Source organism: Aspergillus heteromorphus, assembly GCF_003184545.1.
Source record: "Aspergillus heteromorphus CBS 117.55 chromosome Unknown BO70scaffold_12, whole genome shotgun sequence".
NCBI lineage: Eukaryota > Fungi > Ascomycota > Eurotiomycetes > Eurotiales > Aspergillaceae > Aspergillus > Aspergillus heteromorphus.
In genome coordinates, this window is record NW_020290417.1 from 182,400 (window position 1) to 204,682 (window position 22,283).

The 22,283-nt window shown below is 52.3% G+C and overlaps 8 protein-coding genes and 1 non-coding gene across 9 annotated transcripts; 6 read left to right on the forward strand and 3 right to left on the reverse strand.

The window, feature by feature from the left end:
* The first annotated feature begins 221 nt into the window (after window positions 1–221).
* On the forward strand, window positions 222–2,899 carry BO70DRAFT_35149 (Zn(II)2Cys6 transcription factor). The gene is made up of 3 exons (XM_025541742.1): window positions 222–440; window positions 491–1,576; window positions 1,731–2,899. The coding sequence occupies exons 1-3, from the start codon at window positions 327–329 to the stop codon at window positions 2,718–2,720; spliced, it is 2,190 nt and encodes a 729-aa protein (XP_025399339.1). The 5' UTR covers window positions 222–326; the 3' UTR covers window positions 2,721–2,899.
* A 316-nt stretch (window positions 2,900–3,215) lies between these two features.
* Window positions 3,216–4,283, forward strand: BO70DRAFT_352708 (Ldh family oxidoreductase; the record flags this gene model as incomplete). The annotated part of the gene is made up of 1 exon (XM_025541805.1): window positions 3,216–4,283. One exon carries the CDS (start codon window positions 3,216–3,218, stop codon window positions 4,281–4,283), a length of 1,068 nt encoding a protein of 355 aa, XP_025399340.1.
* A 501-nt stretch (window positions 4,284–4,784) lies between these two features.
* Window positions 4,785–6,141, forward strand: BO70DRAFT_379624 (uncharacterized protein). Its single transcript, XM_025545358.1, has one exon. It carries the CDS (start codon window positions 4,956–4,958, stop codon window positions 5,916–5,918), a length of 963 nt encoding a protein of 320 aa, XP_025399341.1. The 5' UTR covers window positions 4,785–4,955; the 3' UTR covers window positions 5,919–6,141.
* A 415-nt stretch (window positions 6,142–6,556) lies between these two features.
* Window positions 6,557–8,375, forward strand: BO70DRAFT_387221 (FAD/NAD(P)-binding domain-containing protein; the record flags this gene model as incomplete). The annotated part of the gene is made up of 9 exons (XM_025545896.1): window positions 6,557–6,828; window positions 6,899–6,942; window positions 7,030–7,235; window positions 7,294–7,563; window positions 7,647–7,779; window positions 7,837–7,854; window positions 7,906–8,042; window positions 8,096–8,224; window positions 8,274–8,375. The coding sequence occupies 9 exons, from the start codon at window positions 6,557–6,559 to the stop codon at window positions 8,373–8,375; spliced, it is 1,311 nt and encodes a 436-aa protein (XP_025399342.1).
* Window positions 8,376–8,644: 269 nt separating this feature from the next.
* On the reverse strand, window positions 8,645–8,716 carry BO70DRAFT_t170. The gene has a single exon. It is a non-coding gene; the product is annotated as a tRNA-Met (tRNA).
* A 2,480-nt stretch (window positions 8,717–11,196) lies between these two features.
* BO70DRAFT_429164 (uncharacterized protein) lies at window positions 11,197–13,462 on the reverse strand (the record flags this gene model as incomplete). The annotated part of the gene is made up of 3 exons (XM_025548045.1): window positions 13,115–13,462; window positions 12,508–13,059; window positions 11,197–11,597 (listed from the first exon to the last, which is right to left on the reverse strand). Exons 1-3 carry the CDS (start codon window positions 13,377–13,379, stop codon window positions 11,197–11,199), a joined length of 1,218 nt encoding a protein of 405 aa, XP_025399343.1. The 5' UTR covers window positions 13,380–13,462.
* Window positions 13,463–14,723: 1,261 nt separating this feature from the next.
* Window positions 14,724–15,692, forward strand: BO70DRAFT_371080 (SDR family oxidoreductase; the record flags this gene model as incomplete). Its single annotated transcript, XM_025544778.1, has 3 exons — window positions 14,724–15,177; window positions 15,246–15,592; window positions 15,648–15,692. 3 exons carry the CDS (start codon window positions 14,724–14,726, stop codon window positions 15,690–15,692), a joined length of 846 nt encoding a protein of 281 aa, XP_025399344.1.
* Window positions 15,693–17,018: 1,326 nt separating this feature from the next.
* Window positions 17,019–20,803, forward strand: BO70DRAFT_314743 (uncharacterized protein; the record flags this gene model as incomplete). The annotated part of the gene is made up of 7 exons (XM_025540285.1): window positions 17,019–17,124; window positions 17,216–18,603; window positions 18,782–19,066; window positions 19,124–19,300; window positions 19,358–19,894; window positions 19,966–20,334; window positions 20,402–20,803. 7 exons carry the CDS (start codon window positions 17,019–17,021, stop codon window positions 20,708–20,710), a joined length of 3,171 nt encoding a protein of 1,056 aa, XP_025399345.1. The 3' UTR covers window positions 20,711–20,803.
* A 122-nt stretch (window positions 20,804–20,925) lies between these two features.
* On the reverse strand, window positions 20,926–22,195 carry BO70DRAFT_396373 (uncharacterized protein; the record flags this gene model as incomplete). The annotated part of the gene is made up of 3 exons (XM_025546610.1): window positions 20,926–21,398; window positions 21,477–21,854; window positions 21,937–22,195. The coding sequence occupies 3 exons, from the start codon at window positions 22,193–22,195 to the stop codon at window positions 20,926–20,928; spliced, it is 1,110 nt and encodes a 369-aa protein (XP_025399346.1).
* Window positions 22,196–22,283: the final 88 nt, after the last annotated feature.

The window sequence follows — 22,283 nt, forward strand, 5'->3', positions numbered from 1 at the left end:
TGGAGAATTTCAAGACAGCCTTGTCGCACTCCCTGCATAGATAATGAATAACATCGATCGCATCCGAAAGGCAACAGAATGTAAAGGGCGATGAGATGCCTCGTTTCTCAGGCCTGATCACATGACCTCGTCACGGGGATGGGCCGCGACCCAGCAATCCCCCCCCACTCCTCCTCCTCCTCCTCCTTCTCCTTCTCCCTCCATCTTCACTTCGTCGCATCCAGAAGGTCAAACAACTGGAAATGATACGTGTTCACGCTTGCTGGACTCGGCTGCTTGATGATATCGATCTCTAGGTGATAAGCAAGGCACGTGGCAACGGCCGCATGAATCCCCCCCAACCAACCCCACCATCAGCATCCCCAAGAATTGAAATGGAGTCGCCGCGGAAGATCCGGAATCGCGCCGCGTGTCGACGCTGTCAGCGACGGAAGATTCGCGTAAGTGGCTTGGCACACTGCGCTGTGTGGGTACAAGCTGACGATCGCAGTGCGATGGAAACGAGCCCTCGTGTGGATCTTGTCAGAAGGCAGGGGTCGCCTGTGTCAATGATGGCAAGCAGGAGGTCACTCGCAGATACATTTCGAACATGGAGAACCGCATCCGGTGGCTGGAGGCCATTGTGAAAGAGAATTGCTCTCACATTGACCTCCGTTGCAAGACACAGGCGGATGCTTCTGATGACACGCGGCCCGGCCCAACCGACGATTCTTTCCACTACCCCGTCCAAACCATCAGCAATGGTTCGCAGCAAGAAGAGGAGCCCAGACTTGAAGAACAGCTACCCTCTATGAGTGAGCAGCACACATCAAATCCTCCATCTGGTCAACAGCAGGCCCACGAGGTCGGACTGGTGTCCTTGTCTTCCGGGGGAGGCGCTCGGTACATTGGGCCATCCAGCGGCTACTTCTTCGCAAATCGCATTTTCTCTAGCGCTGGTCGCTGTCGGAGAGAGAGAGGAACGACCAGATCCAACGCCCAATCGGCCTATCTTTCAGCTGAGCTCCTGAATAACCTGACACTTCTACCCACTCGGAAGGAAAGCGCCATGGAACTGTCAGCCAAGTACTTCCAGACCGTTCACCTCACCTACCCCTTTCTGCATGAGCCATCTCACAGAGCAATCATCGACCGGGTTTACGCTTCCCAGGAGGAGAACCCTCTAGACCGTTTCCAAGTCTATCTGGTATTAGCAATCGCGGCCCTGAACCTGTCACGCCAATGCAAGGTTCATCTTCCCGTGGAAGGCTACTACGCATCAGCCATGAGGTATGCTGAGAATGTCTGTACAGACGGCTCGATGGCTGCGCTGCAATGTCTCTTGCTTCTGATGGTGTATGCTTTGCACAACCCTTCTTGTAACGTTAACATCTGGAACCTTAACTATCAGTGCCTGGCTAGTGTGATAGATTTAGGACTCCAGCGTGATGTGCGAGCCTCCTCGTCATTACAAATTTCAGTGCTTGAACAGGAGATGCGGACCCGTGTGTTTTGGGTGGCCTACACGTTTGATCGAGCCATATGCACGATGATGGGCCGTCCGATCGGAGTCCGGGACGAGGCGTGTGAGATGAGAGTAAGCCTCCAACCCCAGAGCCTACCCCTACCAGTCGTGTCTATCATCGCCCTGGCGTCCGGATAACTGCTGTCGCATAAAGATTCTCCTGGATTGTCCGGCGACGGACCCCTGGGTTAGGGTCCCTCTTTTGCGTGAGGCTAACGAAATGAAGTTTCCCCTAGATATTTCAGACCACAACCTCGTTCACCCCGATGCCGCCCAGCACTTGGCCGAATCCCCGTCACCCATGTCTCACTCAATCCACCTATTCAAGCTGGCGAAGATGAACTCGGAGATCAAATACATCATGCATAGCATCCAACGCGGCGTGCCTGCCTACGCCTACCCCCCGATCAAGGACATATTTTCGTGGCAGCGGGACATGGTGGACTCTCTCCAAACCTGGCTCTTCGAAATACCCCAAACAAGGAATTGCGATGATGCAATGGCCCAGCTTTGCAAAGCCAAGTACCACGAAACAATGATCTTATTACTACGACCCAGTCCGGCGATTCCCGATCCAACGGAGGAGATCCTGGATCTGTGCTTCCACCAGGCCGTTGATCTCCTCCAAGAGTTCGGTGGTATGTACAGGTCCGGCAGTCTGCTGTACAGCCGGCTCCTTGTCCACTCTGTCTTCCTGGGCGCACTCGTCCTCCTCTACTGTATCTGGAAACTGCCCCGGACGACAGCCACAGTCCGAGTGGACGAGCTGATTTCGAACCTGGGCGTGGCCCAAAACATCCTCAGCAGCATTGGCGAGTACTGGGCCGAGGCCACCCGCGCGCGGGACTGTATCGACGAGTTGTCCAACGTGACCATGCAACGGCTTCTTAGAAACCAAAGCTCGGCGACCACGGTACATACAGCTGATGCCAACCGGAGAAGTTCCCGATCCGGTCCCATCCAGAACGCCGAACTTGTGCACATCCGACATCTGCAAGAGCTGTATCCCAGCCCAAATCAGGATTCCTCGGAGAGACTTGTGAATACAAATTCGGACTGCTTGCCTTTAGTTCCTATGCAGGGAGATATGGCTGGTACGGTCGAGGATCAGATGAACCTGTTCGACGACCTTTTACAGGGCGATTTTCAGGGGTGGAGTGGAATGTCCGATATCGATGGGCTTATGTGGGAGCTGTTCAATACTTTGCCGCAATAAATTACCATACTCGGATGCGAGGCAATACCACCGGTCTCCAAGTTAATCCGCTCATCAGCCGGCTTCTTTTTCACGATTTGGAAGTGACAATCAGCCAGAACGGCTTGAGCAGGAGCAATGTGGGGCCTGGTAACAGTCTCTGATCTCAAGGCCATGTGAATCGTGCCATAACTGCGATATCGGTGGTAATGGATGAAGATGGGCACCACTCCCTGGAAAGAGCGCTTTCTGGTCTGGATGTCACCGAATCTATAGCCCTCCAATCGGGGCGCATCCGCCCCTTGCGCGGATGGCCTCCGTGTGGGGAATGCGAGATCCCAATCTGGTTAGACGCGGGCGGGCCCCGTGTCGGACAGGATGGCCGGCCCTCCCCGGCCCTCCCCGGCCCTCCCGATCCCACGTCATAAAACGGCCTCGTCTCATTCCGATGAACAACACGAGGCGTTGACATACCTTGAAACATTCCCTCACAATTCAAATCCCTCCCCCACAAAAATGTCCGAACCCTCCCAACAAATCCACCACATTAACCCCTCCGACCTCGAGACCTTCGTCCACAACATCCTAGTAGGCAACGGTGTCTCGAAAGAACATGCCACCACCATCTCGAACTGCCTCGTGCAAGCCGATCTCCGGGGCGTCGACACCCACGGCTCCAACCGCATCCCATCATACATGAAACGGGTACGCCAGAAGGTTCTCGACCCGTCCGCCACCCCCGAACTCACCCAAATAACCCCCGTAGTTGCGTCCGTCGACGGCAAGAACGCATTCGGGTTCGTCTCGGCGCACCTGGGGATGGAACGAGCCATCGGAATGGCCCAGGACTTCGGCATCGGGATGGTCTCGATCAAACACTCCAACCACTTCGGGATGTCCGCGTGGCTGGTCCAACAAGCCATCGACGCAGGGATGATGTCCCTCGTCTTCACCAACTCCTCCCCCGCGCTGCCCGTCTGGGGCGGCCGCTCCAAACTCATGGGCGTATCGCCCATCGCATGCGGCGCGCCCGCTGGGACCGAGCGCCCCTTCATCCTCGACATGGCGCCCTCCATCGCCGCGCGGGGCAAGATCTACAAAGCGCTCCGTCGCGGCGAGAAGATCCCCACGGACTGGGCCCTCGACGGCGAAGGCAACCTGACCGACGACCCCGCCCGGGCCCTCGAGGGCGTGATGCTCCCCATGGGCGGACCCAAGGGCTCGGCCCTCTCCATCATGATGGACGTCTTCTCCGGCGTATTGTCGGGTTCTGCCTTCGCGGGCCACGTGACGAATCCGTATGATCCGTCCAAACCGGCTGACGTAGGCCATTTCTTGATTGCCATCAAGCCGGATCTGTTCATGAGTTTGGAGGATTTCAAATCGCGTATGGATTATCTGTATCAGCGGGTTGTCGGGAGTGAGAAGATGGGGGGTGTCGAGAGGATTTATTATCCGGGGGAGATTGAGCAGATTACGAGGGATAAGCGGTTGGTGGAGGGGATTCCGTTTACGAGGGCGGAGATTGAAGCTTTGAATGAGGAGGCAGAGGTTGTGGGGGTGGAGAGGTTGAGGGTCGAGTAGATCTTTTGTATGGGTTTGTGCTCTGGGTGGGTGTGACGCATTGCAGATGTCTGGGTCCGGGATGCAACGAACTTTTGAGATTACATCCATCATGATGGAGGTGTACTGGATGAGTTGTTAAGTTACCGTTTTTCAAATTGGAAGATTCGGGGGTGGTGTAGCGAGATTATATATTTTGAACGCTCAGTTGCGTTCCCAATACTCGATTTCCAAGTGTCATGTTGGCCATCCATATCACCATGAGGACAGCTACAGAGTCTATATACCCAATATGGCTCCCAAAGAGGTCACTGAAAGCAACCGAGACAAGATTTGTCCAATCGCGTCGCAATCCAGGCGCGCAGTCCAACACATTTCCCAATCGGGCAACGGCGACCACGCCCCATCCGGCCTAGCGCATGACTCCCGGACAGGCAGGCGGTGAGACGTGGCAGCGGAAAAGGGGTGTGCTCGAGGGTTGCTCAACACCGCCCCTTCCTATCCCAGCGCGCAATTCTCTCCCTTTCCATTCCACGCCATCCTCACCTCCAACCATCCACCACCACACCACCACACCACCACACCAAAAACACCCTCGACCACCACCAACAACACCACCCCATACAATCCACCCCAACTCACCCACACCAACCACACCACCCATACAATCCACCCACACCACCCTCACCCCCCATGCCCCCAACCCCACAATCCCACCCAGGCTTCGGCCGATTCAGCATCGCCTCATCCCGCCCACAAACCGATACCGCCACACCCCCGGCCATCAACCCTCTGCTCCCCCCGCCGCCCGAACAATGGTACGCGACGCAAAGCGAAGCGCTCGAGAAAGTGCGCCAGTTCAGCGAATCGTACGGGTACACGGTGGTGCGGACGCGGTCGAACAAGGGGAAGGACGGCCAGCCGAAATCGGTGTATCTGATCTGCGATCGCGGGCTGCAGTACGAGTCGCGGGGACGGAATATTCGCACGCGACGCGTGCCGAGCAGACGCATCGATTGTCCGTTTAGCATGGTGGTTAGCTTTCATAAGCGCGAGGGGCTGTGGTTGGTGAAGGTGCGGAATCCGGTGCATAATCATCCGCCTGAGAAGGGGGTGGAGGGGGAGGGGATCATGGAGGGGGAAGGGGAGGGGGATACGATGACGACGGCGATGGAGGACGATGGGGATGGGGGCGGGGATGGGGGGGAGGTGCAGATGGGGAAGGATACACAGGGTCCGGGTCCGGGTCAGGATGGGGTGCCGGTGCGGCATATCGTGCCCAGGGCTGCGGGCCCGGTGCAGACGCCGGTGCAGAATCCGCGCGTCTCGATGCTGGGCATGCAGTCGGCGGGGAGCACGTTGTCGACGCCGCAGATCCCCGATAGCGCGCCGCGGCCCGAGAGGATTCGCATTGCCGGGCTGAGGGATGTCGCCGTCAAGGCGTACTGCGAGTGGCAGGAGTCGTATGTCCAGGATGAGGGCTTCAAGGCCGAGTTCCGCAAGGCGCGGGACGTGGCGTTGGAGAACGCGCTGGATCTCGAGCAGATCCATATGGATCAGGACCCGGGGTTCTTTATGGAGAATGGGGTCAAGAAGGGCATTGCGCGGCGGTTTGTGGATGATATTAAGGAGTGGGCGAGCATGATCAAGGAATAAGGCAATGGGGATCGAGGTTGATCGAGGCTTGGCGATAACTGTTACTGGCACTGATCGGGTGTCGGCCATTCTGCAGGTAAAACGGACAGTCGTTTGGCGTTGTGTGAATTTAGGATGATGGTGTACTTGAAAAGGGGACTGGTGGACTGGCGTTCTCGGGGGTGTTTTTATTTATAGTCCGGGCAGGGGTCGGAAGATCTAAAAGGAACTAATATCATTTCGGGTTATTGCATCGTTCATATCTTGAAAATAACGCGTTCGATGATATATGGGAGCAAGACAGGAACATTTGTACTGAAAGCAGTGAACCGCCAATGAACAATGGCCCTAACATCCTCGATAACGGACATCCGCATTGACCAACGACAAACCCTCAACAACTCTCCTCAAGCCTTCACAATCGAGTCGGTCCGCGCAACTGCCCCTTCGAATCACGTCATCCCATCGCATTTCCCCTCATCTTATCAGACCTATCACCGCGTCCATAAACGCGGAATTAAATCCATCCGACGACGAGGAACAGATGAGGGCCGATACATAAGAACTACATCCACCCCCCATGCCTCGCGGACCGCAACCCCCCCTCCCTACTCTCCAGTTCAACCGCCAACCCTAATAACCCTATTCCAACACCCGAAATGCCCTCTACGCAAACCACCACCCCACCCCCCAATCTCCGAGTCGGCATCATCGGCGCCGGCCCCGCCGGCCTCGGCGCAGCCATCGAATTCGCCAAATTACCCTTCGTAGATGTCCGCGTGTACGAACAAGCGCGAGAGCTACGCGAAGTCGGCGCGGGCATCAGCATCCAGCATAATACGTGGCGCATGTTGGATGTGTTCGGGGTGTATGAGAACATCGACCAGAGGGATCTGTTTCGGCCGGCGGATGGACATGCGGTGCAGCATCGGTGGGTGGTGTCTGGATTTGGTGGAATGGGTTGATTGGGTTGATTGGTTGGTTAATTGGTTGTGTTGCAGGAATGGGCGGACGGGGGAGTTGGTGCTTTCGAAGGGGCAGGAGGGTGAGTTTGAGTTTTATTCATTCATTCATTCGTTCATTCATGGAAGTGTGTTGGTTGAGTGGAGAGGCTGATGGAGATGGATTCCAGGAACGCCGGAGCGATACCTCAGCGCGAGGGCATTGCGCTCTGTGCTTCAGAAAGCGCTTCTCAAGGGCGTGGATAAGTCCAAATTGAGATTATCCAGTCGACTCGTCGAAATAACCGACTTACCCTCTGGGGCTTTCTTTCTGAGGTTCGAAGACGGACTCACCGACGAAGTCGACCTCCTAGTTGGAGCGGACGGCGTCCGCTCAGTCAGTCTTCCCATCAGAACATATACCACAGTGAATTGTAACCCTGACAAGACCCCAGGTCGTCCGCCAATTCATCTACCCCGACCACCAACTCAAATACATCGGCACAACAGCCTACCGCGCGCTCGCAGACGCAGACGACATCCTCAGTATCCCCGGGTTCCCCGACTCCGTGACCTTCTGGCACGGCCCCAATGATCGGTTCTATACCTGCAATTTGAACAACAACGTGTATGAGATTGCAGCGCGTGTGCCCCAGACGCCGGATACCGCGCCTGTCAGCTGGGGGCAGGATGCGAGTGTGGAGGAGTTTAGGTGGCGGTATAAGGTATTGATTTCACTTTTGTTGGGGGGTCTTTTTTTTTTTTTTTTTTTTTTTTTTTCTTTTTTTTTTTTGCTAACTGGGAATAGGATTTCTCGCCTATGCTGCAAAGCGTACTCGGCAAGATCAAGGAAGTGAAGAAGTTCGCACTGTTTGCGGGACCGCGGCTGTCGAGGGTTGTTTCGCATGGTTCTATTGCGTTGATTGGGGATGCGTCGCATCGTATGTTTCCATCTTTTTTTTTTTCCCGAATGTATTCATCCAGCTGACCAGGACTAGCTTTATCTGGGGCATTCGGTGAGAGCCATCCATAAATTATTGACCTTCGATGGAAAACTGACTCTCTAGGCGCCGGCGCCGGCTTCGCCCTCGAAGACGTATATGTCCTCACCCGCGCGGTCAAATGGGCTCACGATCGCGGATTACCCATCGGGGAGGGATTGGAGCTCTTCGATAGAGTCCGCGCTCCGCATTATGCGGATATGGTATGTCCTTGGATCTCCCTCGGATTATTGCAGATAACGCTAACAAGCGTTAGTATACCATCCTAGACGGATACGGCAAATCAGACGTGGCCGTGAAAGAGACCGCGAGTTTCGACGAGGCGGTCTCTCTGATTGTCGCGGACAAGTGGAATGATGATCACCAGTGGCTGTATCATTACAATGTGAGTGTTCCTTGCCACTGGTATGGGAGTATTGGTTGATTTCGTTTAGGTGGAAGAGGTATGGAGAAAGGCTTACGAGGCGGAGGATGCCCGACGGGCGAAGGGCGATGGATCCGTTGCACACGGGGACGTGGCGAGTTCGCGGTTGTAGTAGATACTAAGTAGATGTAGATTTTGACCCTGCGAGTCTCTAGAGGACGAGCGGTTTGACAATATGAAGGAGGCGTTCAACGACGTTGAAAATCATGGAGATGTGGTCGACTTCGGATGTTTGTTATGAGTAAAGCTTTGATAAATGAAAAACAAAACCAAAACAAAAAGAAGAAGAAGAATTCTATCAGGCACATATGAGGAAACCAAGAAGTGCAGTTTAGCCGACGAAGAGAGAAAGAAGAATTAAAAAAAAAAGAATAATGCGAATAGCATGTCCTGGTTTCGATCCAGGGACCTCCGGGTTATGAGCCCGGCGCTCTTCCCCTGAGCTAACATGCTGGTTGGGTGACAAGGAAGCCCGTGCTATACTACAGGAGCTTACGTCCTTATTGCACTCCCAGTCCAGAGGGGCAACCTCCGTAGGTATAATAGACAGGCCGCAAACAACGCTGCCTTCTGGAAGATAGTTTCCCGCACCATGTAGTCGCTCTAATTGAAAGATTCTCTTCCTTGACTCCTGGCCAAAGAGCACGGACGGGTTGATGTTCGACCTCCTCGGTTCTTCTTCCAATTTGAAGGCTCTCTACGTCGCGCCTAGCGAGCAGGAGCTAAACTTGGAATCGAACCAGTTGTCTGATCGCAGACGCGAATAAGAGTTTCCGACGCGTCCTCTTAGTATTGTCTCCCAACTCGCCAGAATGAAGACCTTGAACAACTACCGTATTTTTTTAACCAGGGGTGCACCAACTCACATCCATGAGGAAGCTAGAATCCGACATCGCCTTAATTACAACTAGATGATTCTCTTAGCCGTCAGAGAGGATGTGAACCGTAGGAGTCCATGACTTGCAAGACAACTGTGACACTCTCACCCCGCGATAACTCCAGACGTGTCAAGCATTCAGAGACTAATGGAATCCCTCCTTTTTTTATTTACGAATGAACCATGAGAGAAGACTAGGCCATGATGGCGATCACTCTGAATTGGCGCTAACCCGATCGGGCCATCCGAAATGAAGCTGCCTGGATTTCCCAACTAGGCAATTGTTTCAACATTTACATGTTGCACTGTCACCTCGATTTTCGAAGCACTGCAGGAGAAAAATGAATTGTGAGTGCTCTAGGACTAAAGCGTGTGATATAGACCAGAGGAATACACATCGCCTAGTATGCCATTTATTGCACTTTATTTATGTGTGGGGGTTTTACCCTGGTTAACTTATCCTCTAAGTAATACACCGGATACTATGATATTTCTCTCTATTCCAGAGGTTAACATATATTTGAGTGCGGAATATTCATTCAAAAGTAAACTCTCTAGAGGCTGCAGGGGTTGTATCTGTCAAGATCGATTGATACTTTACACTGTAGCGCTGGAGTATCCCTAAAGTATTGACAGACCCCCAGCATACCAGCTGATGTCCCCTTCCCTCCGCAGACCCTCTCCAAAGTCTGCTTGGGAGGGACCGGTATCCATTACCACAGATATGTGAAAGCACTGAAAAGGTCTATTCCGGGTTTCGGTATAAATAGTAAAGAAGATATAAGCGACGGTAGTCAGACTTTCATTTCCGGCGAACACACAGTGGGTACGCAGCTCGAAAGCACCCCAAATGGCACGGTAGCGCCACAATATACAGGCTGATAAGGATGGTGTAGGGTGTCTTTCCATTTATCATGGAAGGCGTAATCCATGACCACGTAGTTGTATTCCGGCAGCGTGACGATGGGTTGGTCGAACTGATCCGATATTGCAAGCCAGAAGGCGTAGCTGATTTGTTGGAGGATCTAGCGGAGTTTGGTGGTAATAAAGAGTGCTTGGAATTACTTGGAACCAAGACCATATAATACCTCTCAATAGTCGATTTCATATTTGACATTCTCGTTTTTAACTGAGTAGGATCGTGTATTGTTGTCGAGTATTGCCTCTGAACAGATGATCGATGTTCTCATAGAAATGTCCCTGTAGTTAGCGTTAGTTGCCAATATGGATAAATCTTTTATAGGCAGATTGAGTTCTCTTCCTGCTGCCATATATGCAATTGGTATTTGGTTTGACACCTGGCTGGCGAGACCTTATGACGCATCGGACTCTCAATCGGCCCAAACATCTAACTGGAAAGCCTTTGGTACTGGATGAGAGGCAGCCGTTTAGCGTCAGCCGGTTTCGAACGTTTTATGTGCACGTTATACACAATCGTAGCAGTTAAGAATGCCTATTGTCTTCATGAGGTCATCTGATAGCAGAAGGAATTAATAGAATGACTATGAGATGGCAATGCAGCATAGTATGTGTCTCGTGGGTTAAGGGGTCTCGGAAGGTATAATACTAAGAATGTAGCGGAGAGGAAGATGGAGATGGAGAGATTGGGAGGGGTGGAGAGGGTCTTTAAAAATTTGGTCCGGGCGATACATATGGCTTGTGTGAATATGCCATTACCAGTATGTATGGTCAAGGATGTCCCATTGCCCATACTGGTGAAGTATGCAATAGATACAGAGCGTTCATGATTTCTATTCATCAGGCTTACTAGTGGCATTCCCACTTACTTTGCTAGTGACGTGGATGAATCAAATAGCATTTCTTGAGGAGCGGTTTATTTTCTGACGATCGAAAATTTACTGTCACTTTGAAACGTCTACGAAGAAGTGTTGAGAATATGTTGAGTATATCTAGCAAACCCGAAATTGCAGTGATCTAGCTTTCAGCAGAACAGTTAAAAACAGGCTATTGACAAACGGTTGAGAACCGGTCGTCCTTTTCCCGAAGGATCTTCGATGATCTGCGCGCGACAGTGGATCTCCTTGAACAAAATCCATCACGATATACGGTCCTGCCCAGCAGATCCCAGATCCCAGATCCCAGATCCGAAGACCTCGGGGACCGGGATCGACGTGTTTTGTCTTAGGTACCTCATCGTGGCGACTTCGTTCTCGAGTTTCTCTCTGCGGGGGATCGCCCGCCCAAGGGCAGCAAACCGGACAATTACATGGACTCCATCTTCATACCTCACTCGGTAGCAGATGTTGAAAGCGCCGCCTGGGGTTTGCCGGAGTGGTGTTGTGCAGAACAATGGCCCAGTCAGCCGAAAAGGCTGAGAGTCGAGAATCTGAAACCGTGTGCCGGTCGTGGAGCTCGCGGGCCACTCGGGGTCCTCGGAGGGGAAGTTCACGCCGATGAGAGTGAATAGGCTGCGAGTAAATGCCGCAGTGATCTTCTCTATTTGAATCCAGTACCGCAGAAGTGAGAACCCGTTGTTCAGCCGTTATAATATCCGGTTCTTAACAGGGAATCCAGAGTCCTCTGCGCTGAGTGTGAGCCGGAGTGCCGACAGAATATCGCCCAGATTTACAAAGATATTATGAACATCGAACAATAACAGGAGGAGGTAGGTGTAGTGCTATGAAAGCAGCGAGAACATGGCAACGAAGTCCTTTGTCTTGGAAACAGTCATTGTCTCGACATGCTCGATGTGGATGAGATGGGCAATCACAGCGGTGGGCTTGGTTATATCAAGTGGCCCGGTTCGATGACTGGCAACAACTAAATAAGCATGAACATCGTCGTCGGTGGTGGCCTGGTGCTTCCCTATTTTCCCGGATCATATCCTGACAATCATTGCAGATGTGTGTGATACCGTCTCTGAGTGGAAAGGAGACGCTGGGTCATGCCCAGGACAAGTACGGATGTAATTGGGAAAGCAAACTCCCGCTCCAAATGTGGACCATTACCCATCAAGAGGATGCTGTTATGTCTTTGAAGTCTATGAAATTGATCCAAAGCCCTCAAGCGGAAGACGTAACACGTCTTTCTAACCATGTTCGACGGTTCTCGAAATGGGATACTACCCACATGATACAGTCCCTGGGTGGTAATTGAACAATTGATCGTGATATCCGAAATCACTAGAAACGATTTATTGGAGCCGGATCTTCAGCCTTTCGCCCCGTGGAATCACCACATATCGGGCTATTTTGAGGATTCTGCATTTCGTATCCAAAGAATTTTGTTATCACCTGGAGCACGCACCACACGCGGTAGACGAAACTGTATATACAAGAAAAAATAAATTCCCACTGGGCATCATAAGCTCAATGGGTCGTATTAGGTAGTTCATGCCGATGGACACCATCCAACTCATGCGTCCGACGACCGGGGAACGTCTTCACCCCGGAGGCGGTGGTCGATGCAACATCATATCCGCCCTGCGACACTTGATACATCGCAGGCGGGGCCTGTTGAAGCCGTACTCGCTTTTGTCGTTCGTAATAGGCAAATGCCAACGACGCGAGGGCAATGATGCCAAGAGGGACTCCGACTCCCGCGCCAACAGCCACGAGGGTCGAATGACTGACGTCGTTGCTTTTCCTTGCCACGTTGGCATCGTCGGTCGTGGTGGTGCTGACAGCGCACGTAGTGGTGTTGCTACTGCTAGTCGTGACGTTCGTACTCGTCGTCGTTGTTGTTGAAGTGTCACTGCTATTTGTGAGGACAGTGGCATCTGCCAGGAAAGCGACACCAAATATAGGACTGCCTGTGGCGACCTTGATTGGCGAGACGCCATCAGCGCAGCCGATGGAGCTGGTTCCGTTTGAGATGATTGAGTTGGGACAGTACAGCTGCTCCCCGTCGACGTCGCTGTATAGAATTAGGGAGCATGCGGTGCCCCAGGCCGTTGTTACTGTTTTTGGAGTCAGATTGTGGGAATAAAAAAGTCCATGAAGATGGTAACCTACTTCCATGACACACATCGTCACAGACCGATGTATCGTTCCAGCTCTTGGTGGTACAAGCCCCCCGTCCAAGAACGTATGGCTGGTGCATCGATATACACAGACCATTGCTCAGACAAATGGAGTCCTCATTGCAGCAGAAGGAATCCCCGCTGTCCGAACACGGCATGTAATCCGTCGCGACGTTGCCCTCCGGGAAATAACATGTTGCTGTTGCGACAGCAAGACGCCCAAAGACAGCCACCGACAAGAGGCGTTGGAGACGCATCCTTACAACGACCAACGCGTGGTGGGATGATCCTTTTTATCGCACACTGGAGGGTAGAGTACAAAGGATCGCGTGGACATCCATCCGACGGGGAGGACGGAGGGGCCACGATCTCACCCCCCTGAAAACGCCGGAGGCCCGCCAGATAAATAGATCACGGCGTATTTTCTCCGGGCTTACGGACGCCCGGAATGTATCCTAACCAATAGCAATCGGGGCATGACGACGGAAATTAAGACAGTAAGCACGACCGACACGAAGGATTCCAGTTTGAATAAGCAAATTTCCCTTCGCTATGAAAGCTTTGGCACCGCGCTAGCTATTCCCGCTCTGGATGGATAGGGCCCGCGGAGATGATTCCCGCGTGGGTTAACATTGGTTCCTTCAAGGCGGGGGGACTGTTCAAGAGTGTCTATCTATTGCCAAAATGAACAAAATGAAAGGATCAGCACGCCATCCACTACGGTGGAGATCCGCCGACAACCTGCCAGGGTTGGTTAGGGCCGGGCCGGGAGGTGCATTAGACTGCTTGGAGACGTGCTATCAGACGAACAGGCCAACTGGGTTCGCAGTCGTTGGAGTGATCAACAGATCATCATGCGCAAAAGTAACAATTGGTGACTTGCGGGGAAGGACTTGCACATTTTCAATGTTGTGTTGTGTCTGATGGAAGGATTACAACTGGCAATGTTTTGGCCCCAAGATATTCCCGGCTTGGCCAAGTGTATAGTTACGTGCATGTTAGGGTAAGAGCCCCCAAATATTTCAATACCCTACAGTCCTCCGAGTGACTAGTAGTATGGTGAATGGACTCAGGATCAATGATTCCTTCTGAAAGAGCTCTATATATCCTAAGCAGGTTCTCCTGACTGGGTAGCGAGAACTATTCCTCCCTCGTGTACATATCTCATGTAGCCACTGGCCTGTGTCTGTTTGTTGACTGAATGGCTAGCTTATGTGTCCAAGTATGGACCTTGCCGTCCGAGATATATAATTGTGCGCCCGGTCAAAACTAGGAAGATCTGCATGTCAAATTTCCCTGTCAAGTGATGAAATACACCAGGTCTCGAGAAAAACAACCTCATCGCGAAGGATGAAGGTATCCCACGCATCCCGCATGCCATCCCGCACGCCGATTGGTCCGCACCGCCGACGCGGGATGACGTCGGGCGGAACCGGATCAATGCGGCAGCGGCAGCGATGGGCATAACATTTTCTGAACCCGCCGCAACTGGGACCCCGGCAGCGATCCCCTGCATTTTGACTCCCCCTGGCACACATCCCAACTACGCGGATCACCACAAACCCACCCACAATCCAGTTTATATGTCTATATCGACCACCATGACCACACAAGAAAGGATCTCCCTCCCAACAGCCCTAATCACCGGCTGCAGCGCCGGCGGGATCGGCTCCGCCCTCGCCGAAGCCTTGCACGAGCGCGGGGTCCACGTGTTCGCCACAGCGCGTTCACGCGAGAAGATGTCCCACCTGGAGAAATACCCCAACATGACCTTCCTGGAGCTGGACGTAACATCGTCCTCGGACATCTCTGCGGCCGTAGAAGCCGTGAAGGCCCAGACGGGCGGGACACTCAACTACCTCGTCAACAACTCCGGAGTGCCGCTGGTATTTCCCGCGTTGGAGACAGATCTCGATAAAGCGAAGGAGCTCTATGACGTCAATTTCTGGGGGGTGGTGGCGATGACGCATTCGTTTGCACCGTTGTTGATTTCCGCGAAGGGGACGGTCGCGAATATCTCCTCGATGGGAGGTGTTCTCTCGTTTCCGTGGTGTGGTATGGTTGCCTTCCTTCGCGATTGTGAAATCGATTGATTGGTGGGGGAAATGTTAATCGTGGTGTAGGGTTCTATGCCTCCTCCAAAGCCGCCGTTAGGGCATATGGCGAGGCCGTGCGGCTGGAATTAGCCCCGTTCGGGGTCAGAGTCGTCACTGTTATGAGTGGCCTCATCGGGACGAATATCTTCACTCGGTCGCCGGAGATTGATCTGTCGGGATCGATATATGAAGGCGCGACCAAGGGGGTCAGCGATATGGCCACCGGGGCTGTTATCAAGGACGTTACCCCTGCGTCTGTCTACGCGGGGCGTGTGGCAGATGACTTGGTGGGGGGAGCTAATGGGGTTATCTGGAGGGGGAAGATGTCTTCGATGGCGTGGTTTCTTTCGACTTTTCTGCCCGCGTGGGTTTTGGTAAGTGTGCTATCGATGAAACAAATCCGAGATGAGGGCACTAACGCGGTGATAGGATAAGATGCTTGTTTCGGGAGCAGGCCTGGAGCAGTTGGGTTGATCTGATCATGAGCCTGCTATTGTTGTAAGATGGTAGGGTTCTGCTTTTTGCGCTGTATAGATACAATTGACACTCTACTCCTTCATTCCGATCGGGATATATGGGTCGACGCCCGCGTGTTCTTTCCCCATAGAGTTAGTTGGGTGTGGAGATGGTATGTGGGGAAGCCAAGCATTCCACTGGAGGTAAAGTCGACGTTGCTGAAATTTCGAAAGTCATGCTGCGTATGTCTGAGGATATGTATTTGATGTATCATGCACAAAAAAGCGACATCAACAGACATTGTGCTCTCTACGGGCTCAGATTATCCGAGCGTCAAGGACACCCGACTACGGTGAGAAAGAAACCACCCAGTTAATGCAAAACCAGCCATTTCAATCGAGTGGATGGAAGGATAAACCACCCTGAAAAGCGCCTTCTACAGTGTCAAGTTCGAGGGAAATGAGAAGGTGCTCGTCCGCAAAAAGGAGAAGTTGCAGGTATCATTTATTCGTGTCAGCGACCGAGATAACGACCCGGAGCCCTAGAAGCGCAATGTGAATGTCTCGCTGCGTGCAGTGCAGTTGATGGCAGTGAGACAGTTATATTATTGAGTTTAGTAAGTGAAAGGCGGGGTCCAGGCGTTAAGAAAGCGGCTGGTCCGCGATAGACCATTTGATGTGTTAGCGAGTGGCTCTGGGGCTATGGACGAAAAGGCTGGGAGATGGGGAAAAGTGCAAGAGAAGTGACGCGTATTATCAGCACGGGAAATTACTGGGAAATGTTCATATATCACCCTTCTAGCCTATTGGAAATGGTTATGCCCCAGGGAGAGAAGGGAAAAGGTCAAGTGCCATTATGGTTCAGACAAGCTAAGCTGTCATGGGTGAAGGGCCAAATGATCAAGTCCCAGTATTTTTCTTCATACTGGACGATGTATGCCAGTCACAATCCAGAGATCGAGGATGAGACAGCAAGAAAAAAGAAAGGAAAAAAAGCTATAAAATGCGGGGTGGGGTATACGAAATAGAAAGAATGTCCCTTTCGCCCCTATCTCTCTGGGGATCCAGCAAGACCTGCTAATGATAGGGCAAGCCAAGCCCGACCAGCCGCCGGGTCACATGATGCGGCCCCGTCGTCGCTCCCCAAACAATCGCTCCCCGTCTTTGATGTCAACACAGCAGAGCAGTACGGAGTACCGTCGTTCCTTTCATATTATTCGCCGTTACTGTTCTCCCTCCCCGGGGAATGCTTTGATCTTTGCCAGCCCCAGCACGGAGTATCCGAGCCCCGGGCTATCCTTGCATTCTTCCATCCATCCCTGTCCAGCGGTAACTTAGGAGGGCCATGCATCACTTTTGCGCCATTTGCGGCGTGTTCATTAGCCCTTCCCAGGCGGGCCTGGCAGGAGCGCCACCAGAGAGTTTGGAATGGTACCAAATCCTCCGTGCAGGTTGGTTGATCATCCCCATCCCCGGCACCTCCACGGGCTACCCACTTTTTCGAATTTCTCTCGCCTGATTGGTGACTTCCATATCATCCAGTCCAGCGCATGGGATCCCTTCCTACGGCCGCACTTAGTGGTCTTGGTTACGTCGACGCCCTGGGCAACATCACGGCCCCTCCCGGAACTGGAAGTTCCTTTCTGGACGAGAATGCGTCTGTTCAAACCTACGCTCCCTTTTATGACCCCGAGACCGAGTCCTGGACTTTTACAATTCACGGACTATGCTGGGAGGTTCTGCTACAGCGAATTCCGGCAGGGATGTCGGATGCCATCAGATCTGCCACCGTCCTGCATGATGTCTTGTATTGCTCCACATGGAACAGACGCTTCCTCCGACCAGGCCATGACTTCGGAGGCGCGATCCTGTTTCAAAAGCCCGTAGGGGACCCGATCCAAGCGATTATTCGTCAAGGTTATACCCATCTCCTGGCTGAACCTTCACAGTATAACTGTCTGGATGATCTGTTACGCACGGTCCCTAACACCGGCAAACCCTCCGCGTTGGTCCATGTATCGGGTAGGAGGGGAGCCTTCCCAGCCTCCGACATACTATCTTGCCTGCCAATTGAGGTTGTGCTTATCGTTCTTGCATACCTCCCGTCTTCCTCCATCAAAGCTCTGCGGACATCATCTAGATCACTTGCGTCTGTGACTCATCCGGGATCCCTTCCGCAGCATTTCTGGAAAACCAGATTCAGCCTGGAATTTGAGATGGGGTTTGCCTTGCCAACTAGGACTGATGGATATCAAAATTGGCGTGAGGCCTATTTTGCAATCAGGAAAAGCTTGCATGACCCGCAGGGTTCCGAGAAGCTCAAAAGCAGACGTAGGATATGGGATATAGTCAGTGTCAATGCTGCTCTGATTGAACGGTATTTGAAAGCCTCTACTCCCGCCGGTGTTTCCTGCCCCCAGATTGATTACTCGGATTCCGAACCTGGCTTTTATGGTGTAGAATGGCTATCCAGCCAGTTCGTCTCAGCTGCACTCTCAACGAATAGCCATGATCTCCTGCATTTCGGGACTAGGAGTATGTATGGGAGGCAAATTACTTTGCCTTTCCAGGAGGCTGATCTGTTGACTGTCGGTATCTCAACAGTGGAATTCAATTCTCGCCAATTTGTTGCTGGCATTCGTTTTACGCTGATTGACGGGACTACCGGAAAGCAGCATACCCACTCTCTGGGTTATGTATCGGCTTTCAAAGAACAAGTCATTGAGCTTTTTCAACAAAGGATGATAGGGATTGACTTGGCTGTATGTGCCGGGGGCATTATGGGCATGAGGATGGTCTTGTCAAACGCCTTCCACGTTTCTAGAACTACATGGATGGGGAGCGCCTCGCCTGATGGGGTGGAGGTGTCCTTTGGAAATCTATGCTTCGGAAACGAGGCTAACCAACTTCGCTTGGTTGCCGAGTTCGATGTATGTATCGGACTATCCATAGCATAAGTGAGCCGCTTGACTGACACCTAAAAAGGCGTTTAAGATGGTCACGTTTGGCATAAGTGACAATGCCTCGCCCATGGCAAACCGTCCGGGGATGCCTCAGCCAATTTGGACACCCAACCACCCGAGAGCCGCATCGCGCTTTGTGCCTAAGCCATATAACCTCTCATATCAGCAATTCAATCGATACCTCAATGTCGACTTTGGTGGGGTGTGCGGTCAAAGGCTCCCACACCTGACGCGGGTAGTAGCACACATGCTGATACAATCAGCTCCTATTATAGGCCTGCAGTTTTACTATGACGACCAGCAGCCATTGAAGTTTGGTGGACAGGGACTCATAGAGATTTCCTTCTTGGTGGACGGCCCGGGCGGAGAAAGAATAACCAGTGCAACATTCGAACAAGCCTCCACTGTGCATGGGATCGTTTCACTCCAGGTACGTCATACGGAGCACCCGCCGCAGTGGATCAAGGGACTGATATTGCTACCCCAGCTGCAAACAAACCACGGGAGAAAGGTTGTATTCATGGCCAACGAGCTTGCTGGTCCTTATGTTGCAGATATATCCCCAAGACTACGCCTTCCAGGCCATAAAGGAATTAAGTATACAAAGCAGACTCTGCAGGCGCCCGAAGGTCAGGGTATTGTCGGCTTTACCTCGGTATTGGAGGTGAGTAACGTATTGTGTTCACCACTTTCATATAATCTAGCAACTAATTCCACTAAGGCTAGCTCTGGGTCTTTTCAGACCCTTGGCTTGCAGTGTGAAGCCACAGGCCTCCGTCCTACGTCAGCTGCAGAGCTTTCAACCATTAATACCTCTCGACCCTCCGCAGAGTTGGCATCGTCACTGGGATCGCAGCTGGCCGGTGAGGCATCCAAGGGCTGTACGGGATATACATCTGCGACTCTTCACAAAGTCAAACGGATACGCTTTTCGAGAGGAGGTGAAGATCGTCCGCGTCTCTCTAACGAGATTTCTGGTTTATGGCTGGAGTACAGTGATACTTGGCAGTCTGCAATTGTGGGACAGTGGATTTCGGAGGACGGTGGTTTCGATCTGGCAGACGGTGAAGCAATCACGGGCATTGCTTTTTGGTCATCTAAAAGTAGAATCTGCCATAACGAAAGATACCCCCTCGGTCGACTCGTTCGCATGGAAATTTCAACGAACCTAAGATGCGAAATGTACCCGACTGTGAACACCCTATCCGCAGACGAATATACTGTCCTACGGTTCCGGGAAAACAGTATAGAAATACTAGTAAGCTACCCCTCTACTCCGTTTGAACCCTCAGTCCCCCAAGAGCTTGGCATTTGACATTGCGCCACTAGTCTCAAGTCGTTTGGGCATTCAACGACGCGTGGGACTTTGTTCGCATCATCTCAACTCCAAAGTCAACCGCTCGTGATTTAATCCTCTGGCACAACACAAACTATCTCGAGGTGTACCCGTGGATCGTACCGGAAAAGGCGTTTTGGAAACTGAATGACACCGACAACCTCGCATCAATTACATGCTTTCGACACCCCGCATACCAGTATACCATATCAGGAATGCAACTTACCTATCAGTCGGGCCACACCCTCGACATAGGATTTGTGAATCCTCGTCACCTGTCGTCTCAGGTACCTTTCCAACCCGATGACACCATTGACAAAATCCAGCTATTTGCAACATCCCGTGGTCTTTTCGATATTTCGGTATGCTCATCCTCATCCGTTTCCCTTCCACAGCCTCCAGATAGCCATCCTAACTTTAGCTTGGCAGTTCTTCTGCACCAATAAACAGACAGAGGCCACCACTACACGCGCTTTCAGTGACACTGCCTCCAGTCATATGGCTCCTGGTGCCAATGATGCCCCTGATGGCATTGATACGCACACAATTGACATTGCCCGACGGAATTATCATTACTTTTCCACTGCCGGGTATCAGCGCGAAGATCAGGATATCGGTGAGGGCGTCGTTGTGGGATTATGGGGATTTGATTGGGCAGAAAAGGGGTTATTGGTTGGATTGGTATTGTTGCAGGAAAGTTGCCAGATGAATGAATGTCTTATCACCGAGCGAGAATGAAGAATACACCGAGGGTCATAAGAAAGTTCAAATTTCACAGAGACCAAGGCTCGCGGGTTTGAAAATAGGATTCGGGGTTGGGGTGAGAATAACAGTATCAATATATTGCGGCTAATGATATCCTATTTGTCTTGTTTATTAAACCGTGTGCCATTGCCAGTCTCGGCACCATCCTCCACTCACATCCCCTAGTGACTTGAGCTCGTGAGCGTAATTCACCCGGAAAGCTCCACCTGATATGGAATGCCATCCAGTGGGACTTCAGCCAGATCCTCCTTTATCAAGTCGAGATGCTTGAAAAGGGCCGCGCGGATCTTCAGAGACGAAGGCAGCGAGTAGAGACGGCGTACGGTGTCCTTTGCCTCCAGCTCCTCCAGCTTGAGACATAGGTATTGCCAATTCAATGTAAGCTGGCTGCAAGATCTGACCTCGAAGACCACCTTACTATTGATTCTCGATCTCCAGTACGCATCGGGAAGCGACCAACGAAGAGCCCGCTGAATCCTGAGGGCGTCCTCGGGCGGGATTCGATCCATGATCAAGTACTGAAGCTCCAACGGCAAGTAGTTCAGACGGGAGTAAACAGCCCTGTCCGAAGTTTCAATCAGGATCTGAGGCGGGCCTTTGCGTCTCGGCGTAGCCTTTTTGATCAGCAACGGGACGGCACGAGTCGCGAGCGTTCGAGTATCTGTCGGATATGCACGGTCAGCAAGTCTATCCCACCCACCCACAAGACAACATCAGGATCCGCACAGGCGAGCCTCACCAGCGCTAATGAGGTTTGTCAGCTCAAAGGCCCTCGGATGCGGGAGCGAATGCATCTTCAGGAATCTCAATCGCACCGCCCGCGAAACATTCTGCACGTCATACTCGAGATACCGTCCGAGGTGCTTCTCAAGCATCTTCCAGCACAGTGCGTGGACGGTGTATCCGACCAGACGATCCATCTTCTCGGGGTCTTCGTTTGCACGGAGCATGACGGGGTTGGCGAGACGGTCGGTAAACTCAGCCTTCAATTCCCGGGGGAACCAGACAACCCCTTCGTACCATCTATGCGGAACGAGGTAATCGCCCGCATGGATCTCGGGGGGCTCCTGACAGGTGCCGCTGAGGCGGTATTCCCGTGTCGCAGGATCGTAAAGGACTGGAATGTCGACCGGATTAGCTTCGATTGCAGACTGTGTGATTGGGTATTACTTTATTCGTCAAGGAAGGGACACACATACTCATACGATAGACCGTCTGCCAGGTCTTTGCATACCATAGGTTCATCTCTTCCATGTCCCAGGCTGAGTGAAATCCCCAAGATAGCCTTTGCTCCAGCAACACAGACGGTTTCAGGCTATATGCCTTTCCGAAACCTTGGATCCATCCGTTGCAGATTTGACAGAGTGGGTTTTCCGGTCTCCACAGGTGAAGAGTACCGGGAAGTGTTTCGTAGCCCGGATAGAGCGTCGCTGGATCAACGGGCTTAAGCGGAGACATGGTGGTGGGTCAATTCTGTCTCTTGATACGGGGATGTGACTGATGATTAGGATTGAACGGGACCAAGGTATGTATTGAATGAGTGTAG